The sequence below is a fragment of the Jaculus jaculus genome, chromosome 1 (assembly GCF_020740685.1).
Source record: "Jaculus jaculus isolate mJacJac1 chromosome 1, mJacJac1.mat.Y.cur, whole genome shotgun sequence".
Taxonomy (NCBI): domain Eukaryota; kingdom Metazoa; phylum Chordata; class Mammalia; order Rodentia; family Dipodidae; genus Jaculus; species Jaculus jaculus.
In genome coordinates this window covers 273,019,315-273,043,238 of record NC_059102.1, presented here as the reverse complement: position 1 = coordinate 273,043,238, position 23,924 = coordinate 273,019,315, and the positions used below count along the sequence as shown (strand labels likewise).

General features: G+C 45.6%; 1 protein-coding gene across 2 annotated transcripts in view; it reads left to right on the top strand.

Annotated features, from left to right (window-relative positions):
- Nucleotides 1-22,720, top strand: part of Aars1 (alanyl-tRNA synthetase 1) — a 33,837-nt gene extending 11,117 nt beyond the window's left edge. For both annotated transcript variants that reach the window (XM_045130628.1, XM_045130626.1), the window contains exons 4-21: nucleotides 124-269; nucleotides 1,809-2,000; nucleotides 2,815-2,959; nucleotides 3,270-3,415; nucleotides 4,567-4,675; nucleotides 4,793-4,943; nucleotides 6,725-6,849; nucleotides 7,237-7,381; nucleotides 11,000-11,178; nucleotides 11,581-11,694; nucleotides 13,849-14,055; nucleotides 14,525-14,709; nucleotides 15,154-15,262; nucleotides 15,912-16,025; nucleotides 20,948-21,067; nucleotides 21,195-21,281; nucleotides 21,658-21,771; nucleotides 22,195-22,720. In XM_045130628.1, coding sequence (XP_044986563.1) covers nucleotides 124-269; nucleotides 1,809-2,000; nucleotides 2,815-2,959; nucleotides 3,270-3,415; nucleotides 4,567-4,675; nucleotides 4,793-4,943; nucleotides 6,725-6,849; nucleotides 7,237-7,381; nucleotides 11,000-11,178; nucleotides 11,581-11,694; nucleotides 13,849-14,055; nucleotides 14,525-14,709; nucleotides 15,154-15,262; nucleotides 15,912-16,025; nucleotides 20,948-21,067; nucleotides 21,195-21,281; nucleotides 21,658-21,771; nucleotides 22,195-22,380 — 2,574 coding nt within the window. In that variant the 3' untranslated portion in view covers nucleotides 22,381-22,720. The remainder of the gene's footprint in view (nucleotides 1-123; nucleotides 270-1,808; nucleotides 2,001-2,814; nucleotides 2,960-3,269; nucleotides 3,416-4,566; nucleotides 4,676-4,792; nucleotides 4,944-6,724; nucleotides 6,850-7,236; nucleotides 7,382-10,999; nucleotides 11,179-11,580; nucleotides 11,695-13,848; nucleotides 14,056-14,524; nucleotides 14,710-15,153; nucleotides 15,263-15,911; nucleotides 16,026-20,947; nucleotides 21,068-21,194; nucleotides 21,282-21,657; nucleotides 21,772-22,194) is intronic.
- The last annotated feature ends 1,204 nt before the right edge of the window (nucleotides 22,721-23,924 follow it).

Below are 23,924 nucleotides of genomic sequence, written 5' to 3'. Positions count from 1 at the left end.
ATTTTCAATTTGGTTGCATTTATACTGAAGATACTATAGTTTAAATCCATATTCCTAGGATCTGGTCTTTTCCTGCTCATACTAGATTTTACTTTGACTATATTCTATATTTTTTTTTTCTAGGAATTGGCATGTAAGATGGCTCTGGAACTTCTCACCCAAGAATTTGGCATTCCAATTGAAAGACTCTATGTTACTTACTTTGGTGGGGATGAAGCTGCTGGCTTAGAACCAGATCTGGAGTGCAAACAGATCTGGCAAAATTTAGGGTAAGAGTGCACCTCCAGAACTAGGGAGGTAGCTCAGCAGTTCAGATCACTTACTGCATAAGCATGAGGGTCTGATTTGACCTGATTAGATTTCATAGCACCCACATAAACTACTGAGCATGGCCAAGCATTTCTGTAACTTCAGTGGGGGTGGGGGTGGGGGGGGGACAGAGACCATTAGCTCTGGGTTCAGTGAGAAAGTCCATCTTAAGGCACGTGTATGAGCAGTAGAGGAGGATGCCCAACATTTCTGTAACCTCTGCAGTGTGTGCTTTGAGACGTGCACATCTGCACACACATGTTTGTCACAAACATGTACCACAAATATATAGATTTCAATTCACTTGCTGAGAGTGATAAAGTCGCTGTCAGGAATGAACTCTTAGAGTATATTGCTATTTCCCATTTAGGGATGAGTGCTTTGAAGCAGAGGAAGAGTGGCTTGCAGCACTTCATTTTGTTTATTTTTTTATGGTATTGGGAGCTGGAGCCGGGGCTATGCATGCTAGCCATACACTCTACCACTGAGCTATAATCCCAGCCCCAGAAGTAAATACCTTCATGTGTTCTTTTTTTTTTTTTTTTTTTTTTTAGTTTTTAATACTTTATTTTTATTTACTTGTTAGAGAGAGAGAATGGGTCTGCCAGGGTCTCTAACCACTGCAAATGAACTCCAGATACATGCACCACTTGCGCATGCACATCTGCCTTTCATGGGTACTGGGGAATCAAACCTGGTCCTTAGGCTTTGCAGGCAAGTGCCTTAACCTCTTAAGTCATCTCTCCAGCCCCATGTGTTCTTTTTTGCTTATCAAAGATAGGGTTTCAGTCTAGTCCAGGCTGACCTGCAATTCACTATGTAGTGTCAGGGTGGCCTCAAACTCACAGTGATCCTCCTAGTTCTGCCTCCCGAGTGCTGGGATTAAAGGTATGCTCCACCATGCCCGGCATTCTTTTTTTTAATGTATTTATTTGAGAGAGAATGAGCACGCCAGGGCCTCCCACCATGCAAATATGAACTCTAGATATATGTCCCACTTTCTGTCTCGCTTTTGCATGGGTATTGGGGAACTGAAAATTGAAGGAACATTTATAAAGGGAATATATGTTCCTTTCCAAGCTTTATATCTTATCTTTATACATTTTCATTGTATTATAATCATACCATATGCATATTTTGTGTTTTATTGTGGTCACACTTGAGAAGAGTCATGTTCTGACCCTTGGTAGGATTTGTATGTGAGCAGCTTACTATTAGTAATTGCTGGAAACTAAAGCTTCTTTACAGGAAATTACAGGGAATCTCCTTGTGTGGTAGAAGTCTGGGTAGGATTCTGTTTTGTTTTTTTCATGGTAGGGTTTTACTTTAGCCCAGGCTGACCTGTAATTCACTATGTAGTCTCAGGGTGACCTCAAACTCACAGTGACCCTTCTATCTCTGCCTCCCAAGAGCTGGGATTAAAGGTGTGCACCACCATGCCCAGTTGGGCAGGATTCTTATTGGTGGCTATAATGAGGTTTATTTTCTTTACTCTGCAGGGTAGATGACACCAAAATCCTCCCTGGTAATATGAAGGACAACTTTTGGGAGATGGGTGACACAGGCCCATGTGGTCCCTGCAGCGAGATCCACTATGACCGGATTGGTGGTCGGGACGCTGCACACCTTGTCAACCAGGATGATCCCAATGTACTGGAGATATGGAACCTTGTCTTCATTCAGTATAACAGGTAGTGTGGGGGACTGCTCTATTCCTGTCATGAGTACTACTGTTTCTTTAGGTAAGCAGAAAAAGAGAAATCAGTTATATGGCTGTCTTCATAACAGATGGTTCTTTCTGGGTTTTTGTTTTGAGGACCAATGGAATAGCACTGAAGGAGACCTGATGCAGACTCTAGAGGCCTCATGGGGTATTGGTAGCAGTTGTTGAAACTTTATTCTCAGGTTTTCTTTCTGATCACTGAGATAGGTTTGGGCTTATTGTTTTTCTCTTTCTTTCTTTCTTTCTTTCTTTTCTTTGTTTTTTTGAGGTAGGGTCTCACTGTAGCTCAGGCTGACCTGGAATTCACTATGTAGTCTCAGGGTGGCCTTAGAACTCACAGTGATCCTCCTGCTTCTGCCTCCGGAGTGCTGGGATTAAAGGCATGCACCACCATGCCTGGCTCAACTTATTGTTTTATAAACTTATCTCATGTACTATTTTCATAATGTCTATGCCTATAAAGTAATTCTTGTTGGAATTTGGGCTTCTACTTGGAGCTCTTTTTTTATTTTGAGGCATGCACTACTGCACCCAGCTGTTTGTTTTTTTAGGTAGGGTTTTGCTCTAGCCCAGGCTAACCTGGAATTCACTGTGACATCTCAGGGCAGCCACCAACTCATGGTGATCCCCCTACTTCTTCATCCTGATTGTTGGGATTAAAGACATGTGCCACCACACCTGGCTTAGTGGTGGCTTTGTTCATTTTTGGTGACTTTAATATAGGGATTGGAATTGGTGGCCTAAGTCCCTGCTTCAACTTCCTCTCATTTTGCATCTCACAGGGAACCTGACGGCCTTCTGAAACCTCTTCCCAAGAAGAGCATCGACACAGGGATGGGTCTGGAGCGGCTGGTGTCGGTGCTGCAGAATAAGATGTCCAACTATGACACTGACCTTTTTGTTCCTTACTTTGATGCCATTCAGAAGGTATTGGGCCTGTTACAAACATTTATGATATATAAAGGCTTCTAAGATGGGCTTTTAGCAGTATAGCCAAAGATAATGGCCAAAGTACCTGTTGCCTTTGGCCTACTTCATTACTAATAGCATCAGGCTATCTGCATAAGACTGTGCAATTTCATGAGGGTGAGGGGCTGACTGGAGGCCCTTTGCTTCTTCTGTGGGATCTGGCGAAACAGTTATCCTTTCTCCTAGTGTCTTTACTCCTCTAGGGACCTGCTTTAGTAAGGCAGTACCAGAAAGTTTGTTCTGATGGGCCTTTGGAATTTGCGTTCAGGGTACAGGTGCCCGGCCATACACTGGGAAGGTTGGTGCTGAGGATGCTGATGGAATTGACATGGCCTACAGAGTGCTGGCAGACCATGCACGGACCATCACTGTGGCACTGGCTGACGGAGGCCGGCCTGACAACACAGGGCGAGGGTGAGTATGTTAGGATCTGGACAGGGTTTGGACTGACAACATCAGTTTTCTGACTCTATGTAACTTATTTATTTATCTTCTGAGGTAGGGCCTTGCTCTAGCCCAGGCTGACCTGGAATTCACTATGTAGTCTCAAGGTGGCCTCAAACTCATGGCAATACCTCCTACCTCTGTCTCCCAAGTGCTGAGATTAAAGATGTACGCCACCATCCCCCATTCCCAGTTTTTTTGAAACACTAGTCCAGGCTGACCTAGAGCTCATTCTGTAGCTCCAGGCTGGCTTCAAACTCATGGTGACCCTCCTACCTGTCTCCTGAGTGCTGGGACTAACGACATGCACCACCATATCCAGCTCTATAATTTAAAGCCAAGCTTAATTACTATTATATTTGGGAAAGATGGAGTGATCTCCTCTCCCCATATTAAGGGAGTTTTGGCTTGTGTTAAAGAGATGCTAATGCTACTGTGTTTGCTTTTTCAGCGGTGTCAGTTGATAAGAATTGCATTTAAGGGCTGGAGAGATGGCTTAGCGGTTAAGCACTTGCCTGTGAAGCCTAAGGACCTCGGTTCGAGGCTCGGTTCCCCAGGTCCCACATTAGCCAGATGCACAAGGGGGCGCACGCGTCTGGAGTTGGTTTGCAGAGGCTGGAAGCCCTGGCGCGCCCATTCTCTCTCTCTCTCTCCCTCTATCTGTCTTTCTCTCTGTGTCTGTCACTCTCAAATAAATAAATAAATAAATAAATAAATTTTTAAAAAAGCCTTAAAAAAAAAAAAGAATTGCATTTAAGGTTGTCTAATGGGACCTGGGCAGGCGCAGAGTAGGCAAAGTATTGACTAATGCCAAGAACCTGCATTATTGACAGGCAGGGCCTGGGATCATCTGCATAGTCTGGTTTCACCTTTTAATCAAACACTTAAGAACAAAAGGCTAGTGTTTAGCCTGGGTTATCCTTGACACTGAGTGATGCCAGAATTATCTTAGAAACCTTGGAGAATATAACATGAAGCAGGCTTAAGATGGGAAATTTCTGCAAAAGCAAGACCTAAAATTGACCCTGCTGCTCTTTGGGTAGAATCCTATAGGAGCTACAACAACTCTCTGCTGGGGATGTTTTCCAGCAAGGCAGTAGGGTCTGTTTCCCTTTCAACAGGTACGTGTTACGACGGATTCTCCGCCGGGCTGTTCGGTATTCCCATGAGAAACTGAATGCCAGCAGGGGGTTCTTTGCTACATTAGTTGATGTTGTCGTCCAATCCCTGGTACGTAGAATTTTCTCTTCTGTGCTAAAGCCATATTCTGAGAGGGATATGGTGGGTGGGGCATTTTTATGGGGGCTCATGGTTTAGGCTCTGGCTTCATTGAGCCCCCTTCATCAGGGAGATGCATTTCCTGAGCTAAAGAAGGACCCAGACATGGTGAAGGACATCATTAATGAGGAAGAAGTGCAGTTTCTCAAGACGCTTAGCAGAGGACGTCGCATCTTGGACCGAAAAATTCAAAGTCTTGGAGACTGCAAGACCATTCCTGGTAAGACCCAGCTTGTGTCTTCCTCTGTCCGGGCTAGGGCATCGTTCTGCAAAAAGCACATGGATTCTCATGGCTGCTAAGGCTAAGTGTACTTTAGTTAAACTGCCTTTGGTGAAAAGAAGGATTCTGTTTTAAAGCATACAATTAACACAGTAGTAGGGGCTGGAGAGATGGCTTAGCAGTTAAGGCACTTGCCTGTAAAACCTAAGGACCCGGGTTTGATTCCCCAGTGCCCACATAAGCCATATGCACATATGCACAAGGTGGCTCATGCACCTGGAGTTTGGTTGTAGTGGCTGGAGGCCCTAGTGTGCCCATTCTCTCTTTCCCTATCTGTCTCTTTCTCTCTCAAATAGGTAAATAAAATGCATATTTAAAAAATGCAGGTGCCAGGCTTGGTGGCTCACATCTTTAATACCAGCACTCAGGAGGCAGAGGTAGGAGGATTGCCGTGAGTTCAAGGCCACCCTGAGATTAGTGAATTCCAGGTTAGCCTGGCCTAGAGTGAGACCTAAATATATATATGTATATATAGACAGACATACATATACTGGAGAGATAAGTTTAGTGGTTAAGGTGCTTGCCTGTGTAGCCTAAGGACCCATGTTCAACTCTCCAGATTCCCACTGAAGCCAGAAGCATGAAAGGTTAGGCAAGCACAAGGTTGTACATACCCACTAGGTGGCACAACTATCTGTAGTTCCATTTAAGTGGCTGAGACCCTGGTGTGCCAATTCTCTCTCTGTCTCTTTCTTAAATTTAAAAAAAAAACAAAACAGCCAGGCATGGTGGATCACAGATTTAATCCCAGCAGTTAGGAGGCAGAGATAAGACTAAGTTTTTTTTTTTTTTTTTTTTGAGGTAGGGTCTCAGTCTAGCCCAGGCTGACCTGGAATTCACTATGGTGTCTCAGGGTGGCCTTGAACTCACAGCGATCCTCCTACCTCTGCCTCCCAAGTGCTGGGATTAAAGGTGTGCGCCACGACACCCGGCCAGGTTTGTTTATCTTACTTAGAAACTTTTGCAATTTGCTTTATTTATTTATTATTATTTTTGTTTTATTTTTCAAAGTTGTGTCTCACTCTAGCCCAGGCTGACCTGGAATTCACTATGGAGTCTCAGGGTAGCCTTGAACTCATGGCAGTCCTTCTACCTTCTACCAAGTGCTGGGATTAAAGGCATGTGAACCCATACCTGGCTTTTGGGGAAATTAATCTTAAGGGTTTTCTTTTTTTTAGTTTTTCGAGGTAGGGTTTCACTCTAGCACAGTCTGACCTAGAATTCACTATGTAGTCTCAGGGTCGCCTTGTATTCATGGCAGTCCTCCTACCTCTCTCCCAAATTGGGATTAAAGGCATGTGCCACCACACCCAGTGAATTTTAAGGATTTTTATTGAAGTATAATATTTAAATAGATTAAAGTCTAATGAATTTTTTCCAACTGAACACATGAATGTTTGCATCAAGAAAGAACTTTACTAGGTGACCCCTTGTGCTTCTTACAGGTCAAAGCTGGGCATGGTGGCACATGCCTTTAATCCCAGCACTTGGGAGGTAGAGGTAGGAGAATCGCCATGAGTTCAAGGCTACCCTGAGTCTACATAGTGAATTCTAGGTCAGCCTGAGCTAGAGTGAGATCCTACCTTGAAAAAAAAAGTTGTTAGAGATTCTGATTTGCCTTGATTCTATTTCCTTGTGTCAGCATTCTTCTGGGAGGATTTGGCATGAAAAAAAAGTGGGCTATCCATGTTATTCTGAAACAACTTCTTTGTGCTGTGCAGGAGACACTGCTTGGCTCCTCTATGACACCTATGGATTCCCAGTGGATCTTACCGGACTGATTGCTGAAGAGAAGGGCCTAGTGGTGGACATGGATGGCTTTGAAGAGGAGAGGAAACTGGCCCAGGTAGAGTGAGGAGAATGGGCAGGGAAGCCAGTACTTACTGAGGTACAAAGCAAATGTGACTTCTTTTCCTTAACATCTTCTAAATTCTTTCATACCTAGACCCGTGGTTCTCAGTGGGGGGGAGAAGGGAGGTACTTATTTCTGGGGCATTTGGCGATAACATGTGAAGGCATTTTTACATTTTACAGCCAGAGGGCAGATGCTCCTGTCATCTTGTCCTACAATGCAAGAGTCTAGCCTTGACAACAAAAAATTTCTAGCCCAAAATGTCAATAATGCTGAAACTGGAAAATGTTGTTCTTTCACTTTATCTTGGGCATAGCTTAGCAAATTTGAATTCTTTTTCTCATATGTTAAGGTGACTAGACTTGTTTCTCTACTTGGCAGCTGAAGTCACAGGGCAAAGGAGCAGGTGGAGAAGACCTCATTATGCTGGACATTTATGCTATTGAGGAGCTCCGGGCTAAGGGTTTGGAGGCCACAGACGATTCTCCAAAGTATAATTACCATGCAGACTCCAGTGGTAGCTATGGTATGTTGTTGGGCTTCTGCTGTCTGCCTCTTACCTGGGGGTTTTGGAGTAATGAGTCGCAAGGTCAGATGCCTAGCAGATCATGCGATGTACTTTTATTCTTACAAGTACCCTTTTCTGAGCTCTTTGTTACAATTGTGGTTACAGAAAGTTGTTTTAAGCCAGGTATGGTAGCTCAAGCCTGTCCAGCACTGAAGAGGCTGAGGTAGGATCACCATGAGTTTGAGGCCCACGTAGGGCTACAGAGTGAGTTCCTGGACAGCTATGGCTAGAGTGAAAGCCTACCTAGAACAACCAAAATGGGAAAGGGGAAAAAAAAACATAGTTTTTAAATTTAAATTTTATTTTTTAGCAAGCAAGAGAGAGAGGATTGGCATGCCAGGGCCTCAGCCACTTTAGTCAAACTCTAGATGCTTCCTCTACCTAGTGGGCATGTGAAACCTTGCACTTGCCTCACCTTTGTGCGTCTGGCTTGCATGGGATCTGGAGTGTCAAACATGTGTCCTTAGGCTTCACAGACAAGTGCCTTAACCGCTAAGCCAACTCTCCAGCCCAAAAACTAGTTTTTAAATTTTATTTATTTATTTGCAAGCAGGGAGAGAGATAGAAGACAGACAGACAGACAGAGAATGGGCATATCAGGGCCTATAGCCACTGAAAACTCCAGATGCATGTTCCCCTTGTGCATCGGGTTTACGTGGATCCTGGGGAACTGAATCTGGGTCCTTTAGCTTCGTAAGCAAACACCTTAACCACTAAGCCATCTCTCCATCCCCCCAAAGTAGTTTTTAAAAAACGGTTGTAGCAAGGTTACATGTATCTTCGATCAGATAGTGTTTAATTTTTTTTCTTTTATTTATTTGAGAAAGAAGGGGGCAGATAGAGAAAATGGTTGTGCCAGGCCTCCAGCCACTGCAAATAAACCCCAGAAGCATATGCCCCCTTCTGCATCTGGCTTACATGAGTCATGGAAAATTGAACCTGGGTCCTTAGGCTTTATAGGCAAGTGCCTTAACTGCTAAGCCATCTCTCTAGCCCTGATCAAGTCCTTTAATTGTAACACATTGCAGGAAAATGGGCAATTGACTTTGAAACAATCAACAATGGCTACTGAATTTTGTATCAGCATATTAGAATTCTCAAAGAACAAGATAAATAAAGCCATACATTTTTGTTGTTGTTGTTGTTGTTGTTTGTTTGTTTTTTGAGGTAGGGGCCCAGGCTGACCTGGAATTCACTATGTAGTCTCAGGCTAGCCTTGAACTCATAGTGATCCTCCTGTCTCTGCTTCCCAAGTGCTATGATTAAAGGTGTCTACCACCACACCTGGCCTGTACATGTTTTTTGCTTTTTGCCCCTGGTAGAGAGCATCTTATACCAAAATCTGTAAGTGAGCTCACAAACTGAATTGTTTGTGAGGTGTTTTTATTTATTTATTTATTGTGTGTGTGTGTGCGCGCGCACATGTATGAGTTGATTTTGAACTAGGGAACCCATTACTATTATAAGGAATTGAATTGTATCTGTTCAATGTCTGAAATAGACAGTGACTAACAGTCCAGTTTGCTCTATCCCAGTGTTAACACTGAAAACCTGCATCCTAGGAAACCCCTGAGTTTTAGAAACTGGGACAATAGTTACTCTTCCTATTGCGTGTTGATTCTCTGGTGCAAAACCAGCATGCTGTTTTTTTTTTGTTTTTTTTTTTTTTGGTTTTTCGAGGCAGGGTCTCACTCTGGCTCAGGCTGACCTGGAATTCGCTATGTAGTCTCAGGGTGGCCTTGAACTCACGGGCGATCCTCCTACCTCTGCCTCCCGAGTGCTGGGATTAAAGGCGTGCGCCACCACGCCTGGCTTTGTTTTTTTTTGTTTTGTTTTGTTTTTGTTGTTGTTGTTGTTTTTTTTAAGTCTAATGGGCTTATTTCCAAAATCCAATGAGACACAATTAGCTAAAGACAGCTAAGGGTCTGGGGAGATTGCTCAGTGATTAAGAGCACTTGTTGCACAAGTAAGAGGGCTTGGTGACCTGTGTTTGATTCCATAAATAGCTAGGTGTGGCCACCCGCCGAACACCTGCATTCCCAGTCCAAGAGGGAGATGAGAGGGGTAGAAACCAGAGCATCACTATGGCTTGTTGACCAAAAAAAAATGGAGAAAACAGGGCTGGAAAGAGATGGATTAGCAGGTAAGGCGCTTGCCACTGAAGCCTAAGGACCTATGTTCAACTCTCCAGATCCCATGTTAGCCAGATGCAGAACGTGACGCAAGGGCAAGGTCGCACATGGACACTAGGTGCCACAAGCATCTGGAGTTTGATTGCGGTGGTTGGAGGCCCTGGTATACCAATTCTCTCTCTCCTTCTTGCTCTCTCATTAAAAAATGTTTAAAAGGGAGCTGGAGAGGGCTGGAGAGATGGCTTAGCGGTTAAGCGCTTGCCTGTGAAGCCTAAGGGCCCCGGTTCGAGGCTCGGTTCCCCAGGTCCCACGTTAGCCAGATGCACAAGGGGGTGCACGCGTCTGGAGTTCGTTTGCAGAGGCTGGAAGCCCTGGCGCGCCCATTCTCTCTCTCCCTCTATCTGTCTTTCTCTCTGTGTCTGTCGCTCTCAAATAAATTAATAAAAAAAAAAAAAAGGGGAGCTGGAGAGATGGCTTAGCGGTTAAGGTGTTTGCCTGCGAAGTCAAAGGATCCTGGCTTGATTCTCCAGAACCCACATAAGCCAGATGCACAAGGAGCACATGCATCTAGAGTTAGTTTGCAGTGGCTGGAGGCCCTGGCATGCCTATTCTCAATCTTTCTCTCTCTGTCTCTTTCTCTCTCTCAAATAAATAAAATATATTTAAAAAAAATTTTTTTAAGGGTGCCGGGCATGGTGGTATACGCCTTTAATCCTAGCAATGGGGAAGCAAAGGTAGGAAGATTGCTATGAGTTCAAGGCCACGCTGAGACTATGTAGTGAATTCCAGGTCAGCCTGGGCTAGAGCAAAGACCTACCCTGAAAAACAAAAACCAAAAAAAATTTTTAAATGGCTGAAGAAATGGCTTAATGGTTAAGGCACTTGCCTATGAGTCCTGTGGACTTAGATTTGATTCAGTACCCATGTAAGCCAGATGCACAAGGTGGTGCATGTGTCTGAGGTTCATTTGAAAAAAAAAAAAATTAGCCAGATGTGGTGGTGCATGCCTTTAAATTCCTGCGCTTGGGAGAGGCAGTGGTAGAATAATCACCATGAGTTTGAGGTCACCCTGAGACAACATAGTGAATTCCAGGACAGCCTGCACTAGAGGGAAATCCTACCTTGAAAAACAAAATAAATAAATAAAATTTTAAAAATGGAGAAAACAGCAGCTCCAAGGAGAGTGAGTACTGCCCCAAGGAAATAGACAGATAAGCAAAAGTTGACACTCTTCCGGTCTGCATGTGTACGCAGTACATACTCTACACTCACATACGGCCCTCCTCAGAAAAAGGCAGCTAATAACATGTGAACAGGGCCAGGAATGGTAGCTCAGTGGAAGAGTGGGAGGGCCTAGGTTCAATGCCACTACCTCAAGAAACACAGAAATGTATGAATGCAGTCATCGATCTCTGTCTTCTGTCTCTGCTGTTCCACTGAGCAGTGTTTGAGAATGAAGTGGCTACAGTGCTCGCTCTGCGCAGGGAAAAGATGTTCGTGGAAGAGGTGGTCACTGGCCAGGAGTGTGGAGTGGTCCTGGATAAGACCTGCTTCTATGCTGAGCAAGGAGGGCAGATCTACGATGAAGGCTACTTGGTGAAGGCTGATGACAGCAGTGAGGATGTGAGCCAGCACTTCTTGTCAGCTGGGCAGGGCCAGGGATGGAGCTGGGAAGCTTCTTTTGCTCCTTAACACTCTGGGCTTTGGAATGGTCTTGATGGATGTTTGGGTTGGGATCTTTTACTGGTATTTCTGTAGCTGAGGGGCTGTTTCTTGTACTTAGCCTCCAGCTCTGCCACTGCTGAGTTTTGTCCTGATGAGTCTGTCACCTGGTCTCCTTAGGTTTTGGTTCCTAATAATGGCTTTCAAATTCTTTCAAGATACTATTTAGTATCTATGTCATGTGTGTGTGCGTGCACGTGTGTGTTATATAAATAATGGCAGTGATATATATGTATATACAAAGAGAACTGGTACATTTTGAAATGTTATTTACTTATTGATCTCCTTGTTGACTCTTGGTAGAAAACTGAGTTTACAGTGAAGAATGCTCAGGTACGAGGCGGGTATGTGCTACACATAGGAACAATATACGGGAACCTCAAAGTCGGGGATCAAGTCCGGCTATTTATTGATGAGGTGAGTTGCATTATGCTGGCCTCCATTCTGTTTTCATTTGTTTAATTTTTTGGTGTGGGGGACAGTTTCGAGGTAGGATCTCACTTCTATCCCAGGCTCACCTGGAATTCACTATATAGTCTCAGAGTGGCCTTGAACTCACAGTGATCATCTTACCTTTGCCTCCCAAGTGCTGGGATTAAAGGTGTGTGCTAACATGCCCAGCCAATTTCTATTTTATCTCTTTGATGTCACTCTGTACCTCTGGCCATCCTGGAACTCACTATATAGCCAGGGTGGCCTCAAATCCGTGATGGTCCCCCTGCCTAAGCCTCCCCAGTGCCGGGATGACAGGCACTTACTGTCGTCAATGCCCTGCTGCCCATTTGCACTTATTAGAGATTGCCTCCTTTTAAAATATTTTCATTTATTTGAAAGAGAATATGAATGAGCACATCAGGGCCTCCAGCCACTGCAAATGAACACCAGATACATGCATTACTTTGTGCATCTGACTTTACCTGGGTATTGGGAAATGGAATTCTGGTTAGTTTGATTAACCTTGCTTTGCAGGCAAGCACCTTAACTGCTCAGTCATCTCTCCAGTTTGGGTTTTAAATTGGCTTGTTACTTTGTCCCTTGTAAGCAGAGTACAGGAGTACATTTTGATGTACTTTTTCCTTTAATTTCTAATTTTTTTTTTCTGTTTTAAAGAGAGAGATAATGGGTACACCAGAGCCTCCAGCCACTGCAAACTAACTCCAGATCTATGCATCATCATGTGTATCTGGCTTATATAAGTTCTGGGAAATTGAACCTGGCTCCTTAGGGTTGACAGGCAAATGCCTTAACTGCTAAGCAATCTCTCCAATCCTAATTTAAAAAAAAATTTAAGGGCTGGAGAGATGTCTTAGCGGTTAAGCGCTTGCCTGTGAAGCCTAAGGACCCCAGTTCAAGGCTCGGTTCCCCAGGTCCCACGTTAGCCAGATGCACAAAGGGGCACACGCGTCTGGAGTTCGTTTGCAGAGGCTGGAAGCCCTGGCAAGCCCTTCTCTCTCTCTCCATCTATCTGTCTTTCTCTCTGTGTCTGTCGCTCTCAAAAAAAAAAAAAAAAAAAAATTAAATACTATTTTTTATTTGCAAGCATAAGAGAGAGAGACTAAATGAGTACATCAGGGCCTCTTGCCACTGCAAATGATTTCCAGATGCATATACCACTTTGTACATCTGGCTTTACATGGGTACTAGGGAATCAAACCAAGCTATCCTGTTTTTCAAGCAAGCCAGCTCCACAGCCTCAGATGCAGTTTTGGGATCATGAGAGATGAAAAAAGTAGTCCTTTCACCAGAGATTTCAATTGAGATCCTGAGACACATCTCATGGATTGCTTTCTTATCCCAAGTCGTGAAGCTTGGCATGATGGTGAATGTCTCTAATCCTGTCACTCAGAAGGCTTAGGCAGGAAGATGGAGAGTTCAAGGTCAGTCTCTGGGCTACATAGTGTAACCATCTCAAATTAAGTAAGTAAATAAAAAAATAAAAAGAACTAAGCTCTGATGCATGTAACAAAGTTCCAAAGTAACAGTAGCTTAGAAGGAGATAGTAATGTATATTTTACACCTTGAAATCTAAGCTGATACTAGGCTGTGCCTCACAGCCATAAGTTTAGCTTCTAACTTGCTCCACTCATCAATCCTGTGGGGTTACCTAGGATTTTATGACCCCCATAAAGTTGTTATTAGATCCATTTTCCAGGCTAGAGATTGACTTTTTTTTTTTTTTTTTTTTTTTTTGAGGCGGGGTCTCACTCTAGCCCAGGCAGTCTTGGCACTCACTGTGTAGTCCCAGGCTGGCCCTGAACACATGGTGATCCTCCTACCTCTACCTCTCTAGTATTAGATCTGAGTCGGGATCAGAACTAATTCTAAAAAAAAAAAAAAAAGAACTAAGTGGGGCAATGTGGATGAGAAAAGAAAGCAGGCCTCAAATGACTATAGTCTGCTTTACTGGGTTTCAGCAGTGAAGTACCCACAAGATCTCTTTGGGCTTGAGGCTGCAGTGGCATGTTCCCAGATTTGTATACAAAATGAGGGGCAAGGGCTGGAGAGATGGCTGAGTACTGGGGGGCAACTGGCAGTCTTGACCTCTCTGCCAGCTACTTTTGCCCTTTACAGACCCGGCGGAGACCTGTCATGAGCAACCACACAGCCACCCACATTCTGAACTTCGCCTTGCGCTCTGTGCTGGGGGAAGCTGACCAGAAAGGCTCGCTGGTTGCTCCTGACCGCCTTCGGTTCGACTTCACGGCCAAGGGAGCCATGTCCACCCAGCAGATCAAAAAGGCTGAGGAGATTGCCAATGAGCTGATTGAGGCAGCTAAGGTAGGTTCTAGTCTTAAGTTCTTGGGTCAGAACCTGACTCTTTCCTGCACTCATTTTCTCTCATGGAGGCTTAGCAGTCCAGACCTTCTCGCTCTGTTGGAATAGGTCCCCACTTGCCCATAGGTACACTGAAAGCCCTGGTTCTCAGACTGCTTTTGTAGTAGTGGTGTCTGGAAGGGGAAGAACTTGGTCTTTGTTCTACCACAGGCTTAAATAGCCAGTATTCTTGTAGTTACGTATTGCATCCACATGTGATCTGGCTCACAGTTTAACACAAGGTTAGAAAGTTGTGTTTGTTTCCTTTATCTTGTACATGGTACATTATTTCAGAAGGTGCGGGGCATGTGCCAGGCAGAGCTGGATTTAGAACCTTGGAGTCTTGGCTGCTGGCCCATCTTCTCTCTGCTCCTTCTTCCTATACTGTTAAAAGAGACTTTTCCCAGCCTTCTACCCCCATCTTCTGTGGCAGCCTGTCTACACCCAGGATTGTCCCCTGGCAGCAGCGAAAGCTATCCAGGGCTTGAGAGCTGTGTTTGATGAGACCTATCCTGACCCTGTGCGAATTGTCTCCATTGGAGTCCCAGTGTCTGAGCTGTTGGATGATCCCTCTGGACCTGCTGGATCCCTTACTTCTGTTGAGTTCTGTGGGGGAACGTGAGTACCTAGGAGGGGCCGTAGTAGACGGGAGTCTCCTGCTTCTTGTTCCTTTGTTACCAGGTTTTGACATGGGAGCAGACTAGACCAACTCTTACTGCCCTCGCTGCTGCTTTTTTTTTTTTTTTTAATTTATTTTTCCTGTTTGACATGTTGTAGATGTGCTCTAGGGCCTTTCATTGGCTAGACAAATGCTCTACCACTGAGACCAATCTGAGACTACATAGTGAATTCCAGGTCAGCCTGGGCTAGAGCCTGACCCTACCTCAAAAAGACAAAAAAAAAAAAAAAAAGACAGAGAGAGAGTGAAGAGCCTCGCAAACATCCATGAAAGAATTGGCTCATGTGGCTCAGGGATCCCACCAAGGGCTCCCAGTGGTCAGGAAGGGAGGCCAGGGTACCCGGGTTTCCTCTTTATCACAGCCTTGGTGTTCTGCCATTCAGGCATCTACGGAACTCCAGTCACGCTGGTGCTTTTGTCATCGTGACCGAAGAAGCTATTGCTAAAGGCATCCGGAGAATTGTTGCTGTCACAGGTGCTGAAGCCCAAAAGGTGAGCAGATCAGGCCACTGGGTGGCTTACTTGAACAAAGCAAGGGAAGCCCAGCCCACACTCCATAGAGCAAACAGTCTGTGGCTGTTGCAGTCAAAATGCAAGTACAGACTGCTAGGCTCCTAGATCATCCAGTTACCCACGGCTGTCAAAAGAAAGCCACTACCCAAGATCTCTTAGCTGTCTTGTTTAATCTTTTAAATATATGTAAAGCCTGCCTCCATGTGTGGGAGGGTCAGCCAGTGTTCTGTTGTGGCTTCAGATGCCCTTTGCTTCTCCACCTATTCCAAGGGGTATAAGTGTACCTCGATGGAGGTACCTGGCCTAGAGGGACAGTTGCTCTGGGGGAGGGAACTGTGTAGCTTGTGCTGAATCCTGAAGGGCGGTCTTTCCAGTGGGGGAAAGGGCTTCTGGTTTGAGTGCCTGGTCACCTGGAGCCTGGGTTATATTGCAGCCTTTGAGGTGTGTGAGGCAGGTGCTCCTTCTATGGCAGGAAGTTACCAACACTTGCTTCCTAAAGAAAAGAAACTTGTAACGTCTTGGGAGGTGTGCTCCACAATGTGCCATTAGAGCTTCCAAGCTATCTGTAGACAATAGTCATGCTCAAAGTTACTTACCTGGAGTTTACAGCTGATTGTTCCCTGCTTAGGCTCTCAGGAAGGCAGAGAGCTTGAAGAAATCTCTCTCTGCTATGGAGGTCAAAGTGAAGGCCCAGACTGCACCCAACAAAGATGTGCAGAGAGAGATTGCTGACCTTGGTGAGGTAAGGTTGGCTTCCCCTAACTTGAAGTCTCCATGATTCCTTACTAAGTCTGATGAATAAGACCCTCCTTGAACCTTTTTTAAAGAAATATTTTATTTTTATTTATTTATTTGGGAGAGAGAGAGATACAGAAATAGGCAGGTGGAGAGAAAGAGAATGGGCCCACCAGGGCCTCTAGCCACTACAAATGAATTCCAGATGTGTGCACCCCCTTGTGCAACTTGCTTACCTGGATCCTGGGGAGTCGAACCTAGGTCTTTTGGCAGGCAAGTGCCTTAACCACTAAGCCATCTCTCCAGCCCTGAACTTCTGTTTTTAATCATTAAACCCGTTAAACACTGTAACTTCAAGTCACTAAAATCATATATACATCTCCTGTTAAAAAACTTAAAATGGCTGGGCATGGTGGCACTTTAATCTCCAGCACTGGGTAGGCAGAGGTAGGAGGATCGGTGTGAGTTTGAGGTCACTTTGAGAATACATAGTGAATTTTAGGTCAGGTCAGTCTGAGCTAGAATGAGACTCTGCCTTGAAGGAAGGAAGGAAGGAGGGAAGGAAGGAAGGAAGGAAGGAGGAGGGAGGGAGGGAGGGAGGGAGGGAGGGAGGGAAGGAAGGAAGGAAGGAAGGAAGGAAGGAAGGAAGGAAGGAAGGAAGGAAGGAAGGAACTTTCTGCCTTGAAAAACAAAAGAAAAAAAAGAAACTTAAAATGGTATCCTATTGGGAGTCCACACTCACCTTTTTTTCTTCCATGTGTACAGCTCTCTTTTTTTCTCCCCTTTCTCTGAGACACAGTGTTGCTGTTACAGTTATCAAGACTGTTGCAGTCAGGTTTGCATTGCTGGTAGAAATCACCCAACCAAGAGCAGCTTGTGGGAAAAGAGGTTTATTTTGGCTTACAGGCTTGAGGGGAAGCTCCACGATGGCAGGGGAAAACAATGGCATGAGCAGAGGGTGGACATTACCTCCTGGCCCATATAAGGTAGACAACAGGAACAGGAGAGTATGCCAAACACTGGCATGGGGAAACTGGCTATAATACCCATAAGCCCACCCTTAACAATACACTGACTCCAGTAGGCTTTAATTTTTAGTTGCCATCAGCTGGGAACCTAACCTCCAGAACACCTAAATTTATGGGGGACACCGGGGTCATACCACCACATTCTGCCCCAGGCCCCCATACACTGTCAACCATCCATGATGTAAAATGCATGCATTCAGTCTATCTACGAAAGTCCCCATAGTTTTTATCAATCCTAATGATGTTCATACATCCCCATAATCCAAAGTCTTTTAACTGAGCCATAATACCAAAAAATAACCTCAAAAAAACCATAATGGCACAGAATAAACATTCACATTGCAAAAGATGGCACTGGGCATAGCAAAGAAATATTCAACCCATACAAGATTTAAAACAACCAGGGCAAACATCAAACTCTGTAGCTTCAAGTCCAACAACTAGCCAGTGACAAATCTCCAAGTTCAATACTTCTAACCAGCAATAAGTCTCTGGCATTCCAATTCTGCCCTTCCAGCTAGGCTACTCACAGTCCTGGGAAACTTCATCTGGGGCCGGCAGCTCCTTAGCAGCCATCTTCTGGTCCCAGCATCTCTACTGGGACTCCACTGCAACCCACAGTTCATCCTCATGGCCCCATTGGGTCTCCACGCAGGCATCCAGCAAACCTGCTTCCATGGCTATTTCCAGAACACAAGACCATGTTGCAAACTCAATGACCCTCTCTTTCCTGCATTTCTTATACTCCACAATACCAGGTAGGGTGCCAATTTGTTAATCCAGGGAGGAATAAAGCAGACTTTGAAGACTAGGATACTCCTTGAACACTCAGGATCCCTGCAAAAGAATCGACATTCTTCCTGTTGCCCCAGTGCAGGTCGGCTAGCCCAGTCTCAAAGGTTGTAATCTCTCAATTGCAACTGAATGGGCAGCAGTTCACCCAAAGATTTTTCTTTCTGTGCCATATCCTTCTGCTGATACCAGTTCATTTCTACACAAAGCAATTCTGTACAACTTCTCAAAACAGGGGCATAACAACAAGCTTTTCACACAGACTGCTAGCCCAGCCCAAGCAAAGCTCTTTCTCACCCTCATAAGCCAAACCTCATAGTCCATAGTTCTTATTGCATTCAAGCCTTTCAACTCTGACCAGAATAGTCCATCAAATTGTACTTACAGCACTGCAAGGCATCTCTTAAGCCAAGGTTTCAAATGCTTCCACATTCCTCTTGAAAATCAGCTCCAAAAGGTCAAAGCCATACAGTCAGATGTCTAACAGTAATCCTACTCCTCGGTACCACTTTACTGTTGCAGTCAGGTTCCCATTGCTGGTAGAAATCACCCAACCAAGAGCAGCCTATGGAAAAAAGAGGTTTATTTTGGCTCATGGCTCAAGGGGAAGCACCACGATGGCAGGGGAAAACGATGGCATAAGGAGAGGGTGAACATCACCTCCTGGTCCATATAAAGTAGAAAACAGGAACAGGAGAGTGTGCCAAACACTGGCATGGGGAAACTGGCTATAACATCCATAAGCTCGCCCCCAACAATACACCACCTCCAGGAGGCTTTAATTTCCAGCCATCAGCTGGGGAACCTAACCTCCAGAACACCTAAGTTTATGGGGGACACATGAATCAAACCACCACAAAGATCATGTTTCAAGGAAGTGAGGGGTAAAGGCCTTGGTTTCACATAACTGAGTTAAATTTTTTTTATTTATATATTTGAGAGCAACAGAGAGAAGCAGATAGAGAGAATGGGCGCTCCAGGGCCTCCAGCCACTGCAAATGAATTCCAGACACATGCGCTCCCTTGTGCATCTGGCCAACGTGGGTCCTGGGGAATCGAGCCTCGAACCAGGGTCCTTAGGCTTCACAGGCATGCGCTTAATGGCTAAGCCATCTCTCCAGCCCTGAGTTGAATTTTTTGATAAGAGTGCATGCTACACAACCGGCGGCTTTCCAGTCTATCTTTACAGCTGCTGACTTAACACAGATCCCAGAGGAAAACTGCCTCCCAAAGCCCAGAACATCCTGTGGAAGCAATACACAGAGACCCATCAGATGATTGGAATGAAAACAGAATTTTAAAAACAATTTTTAAGGTTTAAATACAATATAATTGGCTAGTTCCAAACTAATTTTGGTTCTGCTGCAATAATGCAATGCTTTTAATTAAGTGTAATGTTTTGGTGGGTTGGTTGGATTTCTTTGAGACAAGGACTCACTGTTAGCCCAGGCTAGCCTGAACCATAATATACATGTATAGCTAGCCCCAGTTGGCCTCAACCTTGTGGCTGTCCACCAGCCTCAACCTTTTTACAGGCATGAGTCACTTTTTATTTATTTATCTTTGTTTTGTTTGGTTTTTCAAGGTAGGTTCTCGCTCTAGCTCAGGCTGACCTCAAAGTCTCGGCAATCCTCCTACCTCTGCCTCCTGAGTGCTGGGATTAAAGGCATGCACCACCATGCCCGGCCACTTTTTATTTTTAATTAATATTTATTTATTTATTTGAAAGAGAAAGAGGCACAGAGAGAAAAGGGAGAGAATGGGCACGCAAGGGCCTCTTGCCATTGCAAATGAACTCCAGACACATTTGCCATCTTGTGAATCTTGCTTATGTAGGTACTGGGGAATCAATCCTGAGTCCTTAGGCTTTGTAGGCAAGTGTCTTAACTGCTAAGCCATCTCTCTAGCCCATATATATTTTTAAATTTATTTTTATTTATTTGAGAGAGAAAGAGATACGGAAATAGGTAGAAAGAGAATGGACACATCAGGGCCTCCAGCCACTGCAAACAAAATGGGCATGTGCGACCTTGTGCTTGTTTCACCTGTGTGTTTGGGGTTATGTGGGATCTGGAGAGTCAAACATGGGTCCTTAGGCTTTGCAGGCAAGCACCTTAACCTCTAAGCCATGTCTCCAGCCCTATTTTTATTTTTTTTTTAATTTTTAATTTATTTATTTGAGAGCGACAGACACAGAGAGAAAGACAGATAGAGGGAGAGAGAGAGAATGGGCGCGCCAGGGCTTCCAGCCTCTGCAAACGAACTCCAGACACGTGCGCCCCCTTGTGCATCTGGCTAACGTGGGACCTGGGGAACCGAGCCTCGAACCGGGGTCCTTAGGCTTCACAGGCAAGCGCTTAACCGCTAAGCCATCTCTCCAGCCCCCTATTTTTATTTTTGAGAAAGGCTTTTGGTATGCACTTGTAAATTCTATGTAGTCCAGTGGCTGGTGCTTCTCAATATATCTGAGTTTCCAGTAAGCTCCTCACAGGCTGTGTTTATAGCTTAATGAGAACCTTGTCTGTTTTATTTTATTTTATTTGAGAGAGGGAAAGAGAGAGAGAATAGGTGTGTCATGGCTTCTAGCTACTGCAAATGAACTCCAGATGCATGTGCCACTTTGTGCACCTGGCTTACTTGGGTCCTGGGGAATCAAACTGAGGTCCTTTGGCTTTGCAAAAAACTACTAAGCCATCTCTCCAGCCCACCTAGTCTTTTTCTTTTTTTCCATCCTTCCCCAAGTCAGAGTCTCACTCTAGCCCAGGCTAACCTGGAACTCATTCTGTAGCTCCAGGCTGGCCTTGAACTCATGATGATCTATCTACTTCAGCCTCCTGAGTGTTGGGATTAAAGGTGTGTACTACCCTGCCTGGCTGAGAACCTAGTCTTACTGAGAGCTGAGCCGTCTTTGTACTGCTTGTGACAGCTGCAGGAGTTAGTATCATAACTGGTCTCGAAGCCAGCAAATACCTCGGTTTTCCTCTCTTTTCCCAGATACTATCTGGGAAGGACTTTGTTTTAAAGATAGAAGGGTAGGGTGGAGTGGACTGGAGCCTTACCCTCACTCCTTGTGGCCCAGACTCAGATGGTCTTCTTGTACTGGTTCCAGGCCCTGGCCACTGCAGTCATTCCCCAGTGGCAGAAGGATGAACAGCGGGAGACTCTGAAGTCCCTGAAGAAGGTCATGGATGACTTAGACCGGGCCAGCAAAGCTGATGTCCAGAAGCGAGTGAGTCCTGGCAGTTCTGGCAACTGGAAGGGAGCCAGGAGGTTTTCTTGGGTCGAGGCTGGCAGAGCAGCTACCTGGGTTCTGGGTCTGAGCCCTTGACTGATCCTCTCTTGCGGATTCCTTACAGGTGCTGGAGAAGACAAAGCAGCTTATTGACAGCAACCCCAACCAGCCGCTGGTCATCCTGGAGATGGAGAACGGCGCTTCGGCCAAGGCAACCAGGGGCTGGGGTCAGGGGTCCCTTGCCCGTTCATTTCCTTCCAACCTTGTCAGCCTTCTGGTGGCTCAAACTGTGCTGTGTGGCTAAGAGCTGTGTGGTCATCTGAGACCTGTCACCTAGCTTAAAGTTAGGCTGAGCCAGGGAGAGATCTGGTGGCCTGAGGAAGAAACAGCTACCTGGGGTTGGAGGGCAGGCCTTGGAGCGAGTGGGAGCAGGGACCTGCTTCAGTCCTTCTGTGCTCCTGGAGATAGATAGCTCCTGCTCTTCGAAGAGAGTGGAGTGGTGCTGAGGGCAGAATTCTACAGACTCCTCTATTGCGAGCAAGGCTTCCTGCCCCAGAGCTGCGGCTTAACACAGGTTCTCCCCACAGGCCCTGAATGAAGCCTTGAAGCTTTTCAAGACACATTCCCCTGAGACATCTGCCATGCTCTTCACAGTGGACAATGAGGCTGGCAAGATCACATGTTTGTGTCAAGTCCCTCAGGTCAGAACTGTCTGTAAACCACTATGCCAGTTGGAAGGGCTGTAGCTTCTGAATGATTCCTTGTATTGCTTTCCCAGACCTGTTTATGTGTGTGCAACCCCAGTGAGAAATTGCTGCCCACCATTTGTCACCTCCTTTGGTACCCCTTAACCTCACCTCAGCCTTCTTGTTGGTGCGTATGTTTGACTGAATTGGCTGATGCCTAGCTTTGCTGCTTGTTCTGTTCTGGCAATGGCCATGGCTGCTTCCAGCCAGTTAACCACAGCCTCTGGAAGCATGGTAGCTTCACCCAGTGCAGTGTGTGTGTGTGTGTGTGTGTGTGTGTGTGTGTGTGTTCGTGTTCCTTGTCCTTTTTCTCTCCATCCAATCCACCCTCAATCCTATCTTCTGTTCTGACTCCCACTTTCCGTTCCTGTCTTTCAGAATGCAGCCAACCGAGGCCTAAAAGCCAGCGAATGGGTACAGCAAGTGTCAGGCTTGATGGATGGCAAAGGTGGTGGCAAGGATGTGTCTGCCCAGGCCACAGGCAAGAACGTGGGCTGCCTGCAGGAGGCGCTGCAGCTGGCTACTTCCTTTGCTCAGCTCCACCTGGGAGATGTGAAGAACTGAGTGGAGTCCCTCACTGGGAAGCATTCTTCCCCACTACTGGATACATCAGGGCGCATCAGTGCAGCCGGGAGCTCTCCATCTGCCAGAAGGACATTGGGCTATCTGTCCTAATCCAGCAGTAACTGGAACACACTTGGAGCTGTTCTGTGACTCACTGCCCCTTTCCATTACTGCTCTGAGCCGTCCACATCAGCACCATCTGTCTAGAACCACTACTCCAGGATTGTTATTTAACATCTTCGCGCTGTCATCTAGACAGGTTCTCTCTGTAGACCCAACTGTCTAGGTCTGCAGATAGTAATCCTTTTTGCTGCAGAAAATAAAAGGACCATGTGCAATACTTGATGCCATGCAATCTGTCCTTTCCCCAGAGGTAGCCCCAGGCTGTGGCTTCATCTGGCTTCTAGTTGTAGTCCTCACTAAATCAAGTTCCAGAGCCCTCATTGGTTGTGGAAGTGAAGGCAGACTAGGTAGGGTTAGATGGACAAGAGACACTATTAGAGGGGAAGAGAAAAAGGTTCTACTGGATTACTTCCAGTGAGAAGCACTTTCTCAGAGCCTGTGGGATAATCTCTCCATGTCTTAAGCCTGTGTCTCTCCTCTGCCTGCCTTGGAAGCTGCTGACTTAAGATCAGGCAGCTGGCATAGAAGATAATTGAGGCTGCGGATGTCTCCCAGGAACTGCCCCATTATTCCTACTTTGTTATCCCAAAGACAGTGAGGATGGAGCCCTTGGTCCCTGGGGGCAGTTCATCCAAAAGCAGAGTTTGGAGTCAATAGTGTATGGGAAGTAAAGGTACTGCCTACCTATGATAGATCCTTGATAGAGCAGGCTGGCTCTGCTGACAGGTGGAGCGGGGTGAAGAGCAGGGGTGGGGGTTGTGAAAAGGAAGGGGCTGGAATCTTTGACTTCAAGAAGAGCACATGGGTTAGAGGGATGGCTTAGTAGTTAAGGCACTTGCCTGCAAAGCCAAAGGACCCAGGTTTGATTCCGCAGGCCCCATGTTAGCCAACTGCACAAGGGCAAGGTGGCATATGCATCTGGAGTTCATTTGCAGTAGCTGGAGGCCTTGGTGCGCCCATTCTCTCTCTTGTGCTCTTTGAAATAAATAAATAACAGGACATTCTAGGTAAGGAATGTTAGGGGCAGGAAGATAATTATATAGTCCAGTGTGTTACCAGCCTGGGCAGTGAATACAGGAATGGACAAAAAATCTTCACTAGGGCCTGGGGAGATGGCTGGGTAGTTAAAGGCACTTGTTTGCAAAGCCTCAGCCCAGGGTCCAGTTCCCCAGCACATGCTGTGCTGGCTGCAAAGTGGCACAAGCATCTGTGGTCCCAATGCTGGGAGATGGAGCCAGTAGAATCCAAAGCTCTCGAGCCAGGTAATATGCAGTCTAGCATTTACTTGCAGCAGTAAAAGATACAATCAAAAAGGTGAAGCACTGACACCTTAAAAGTTGTTCTGACCTCCACACAGACACACACAAATAAATATGCACATAATAGAAAGTCCTGACCTCTAGCTGGGCAAGGCAATGGTG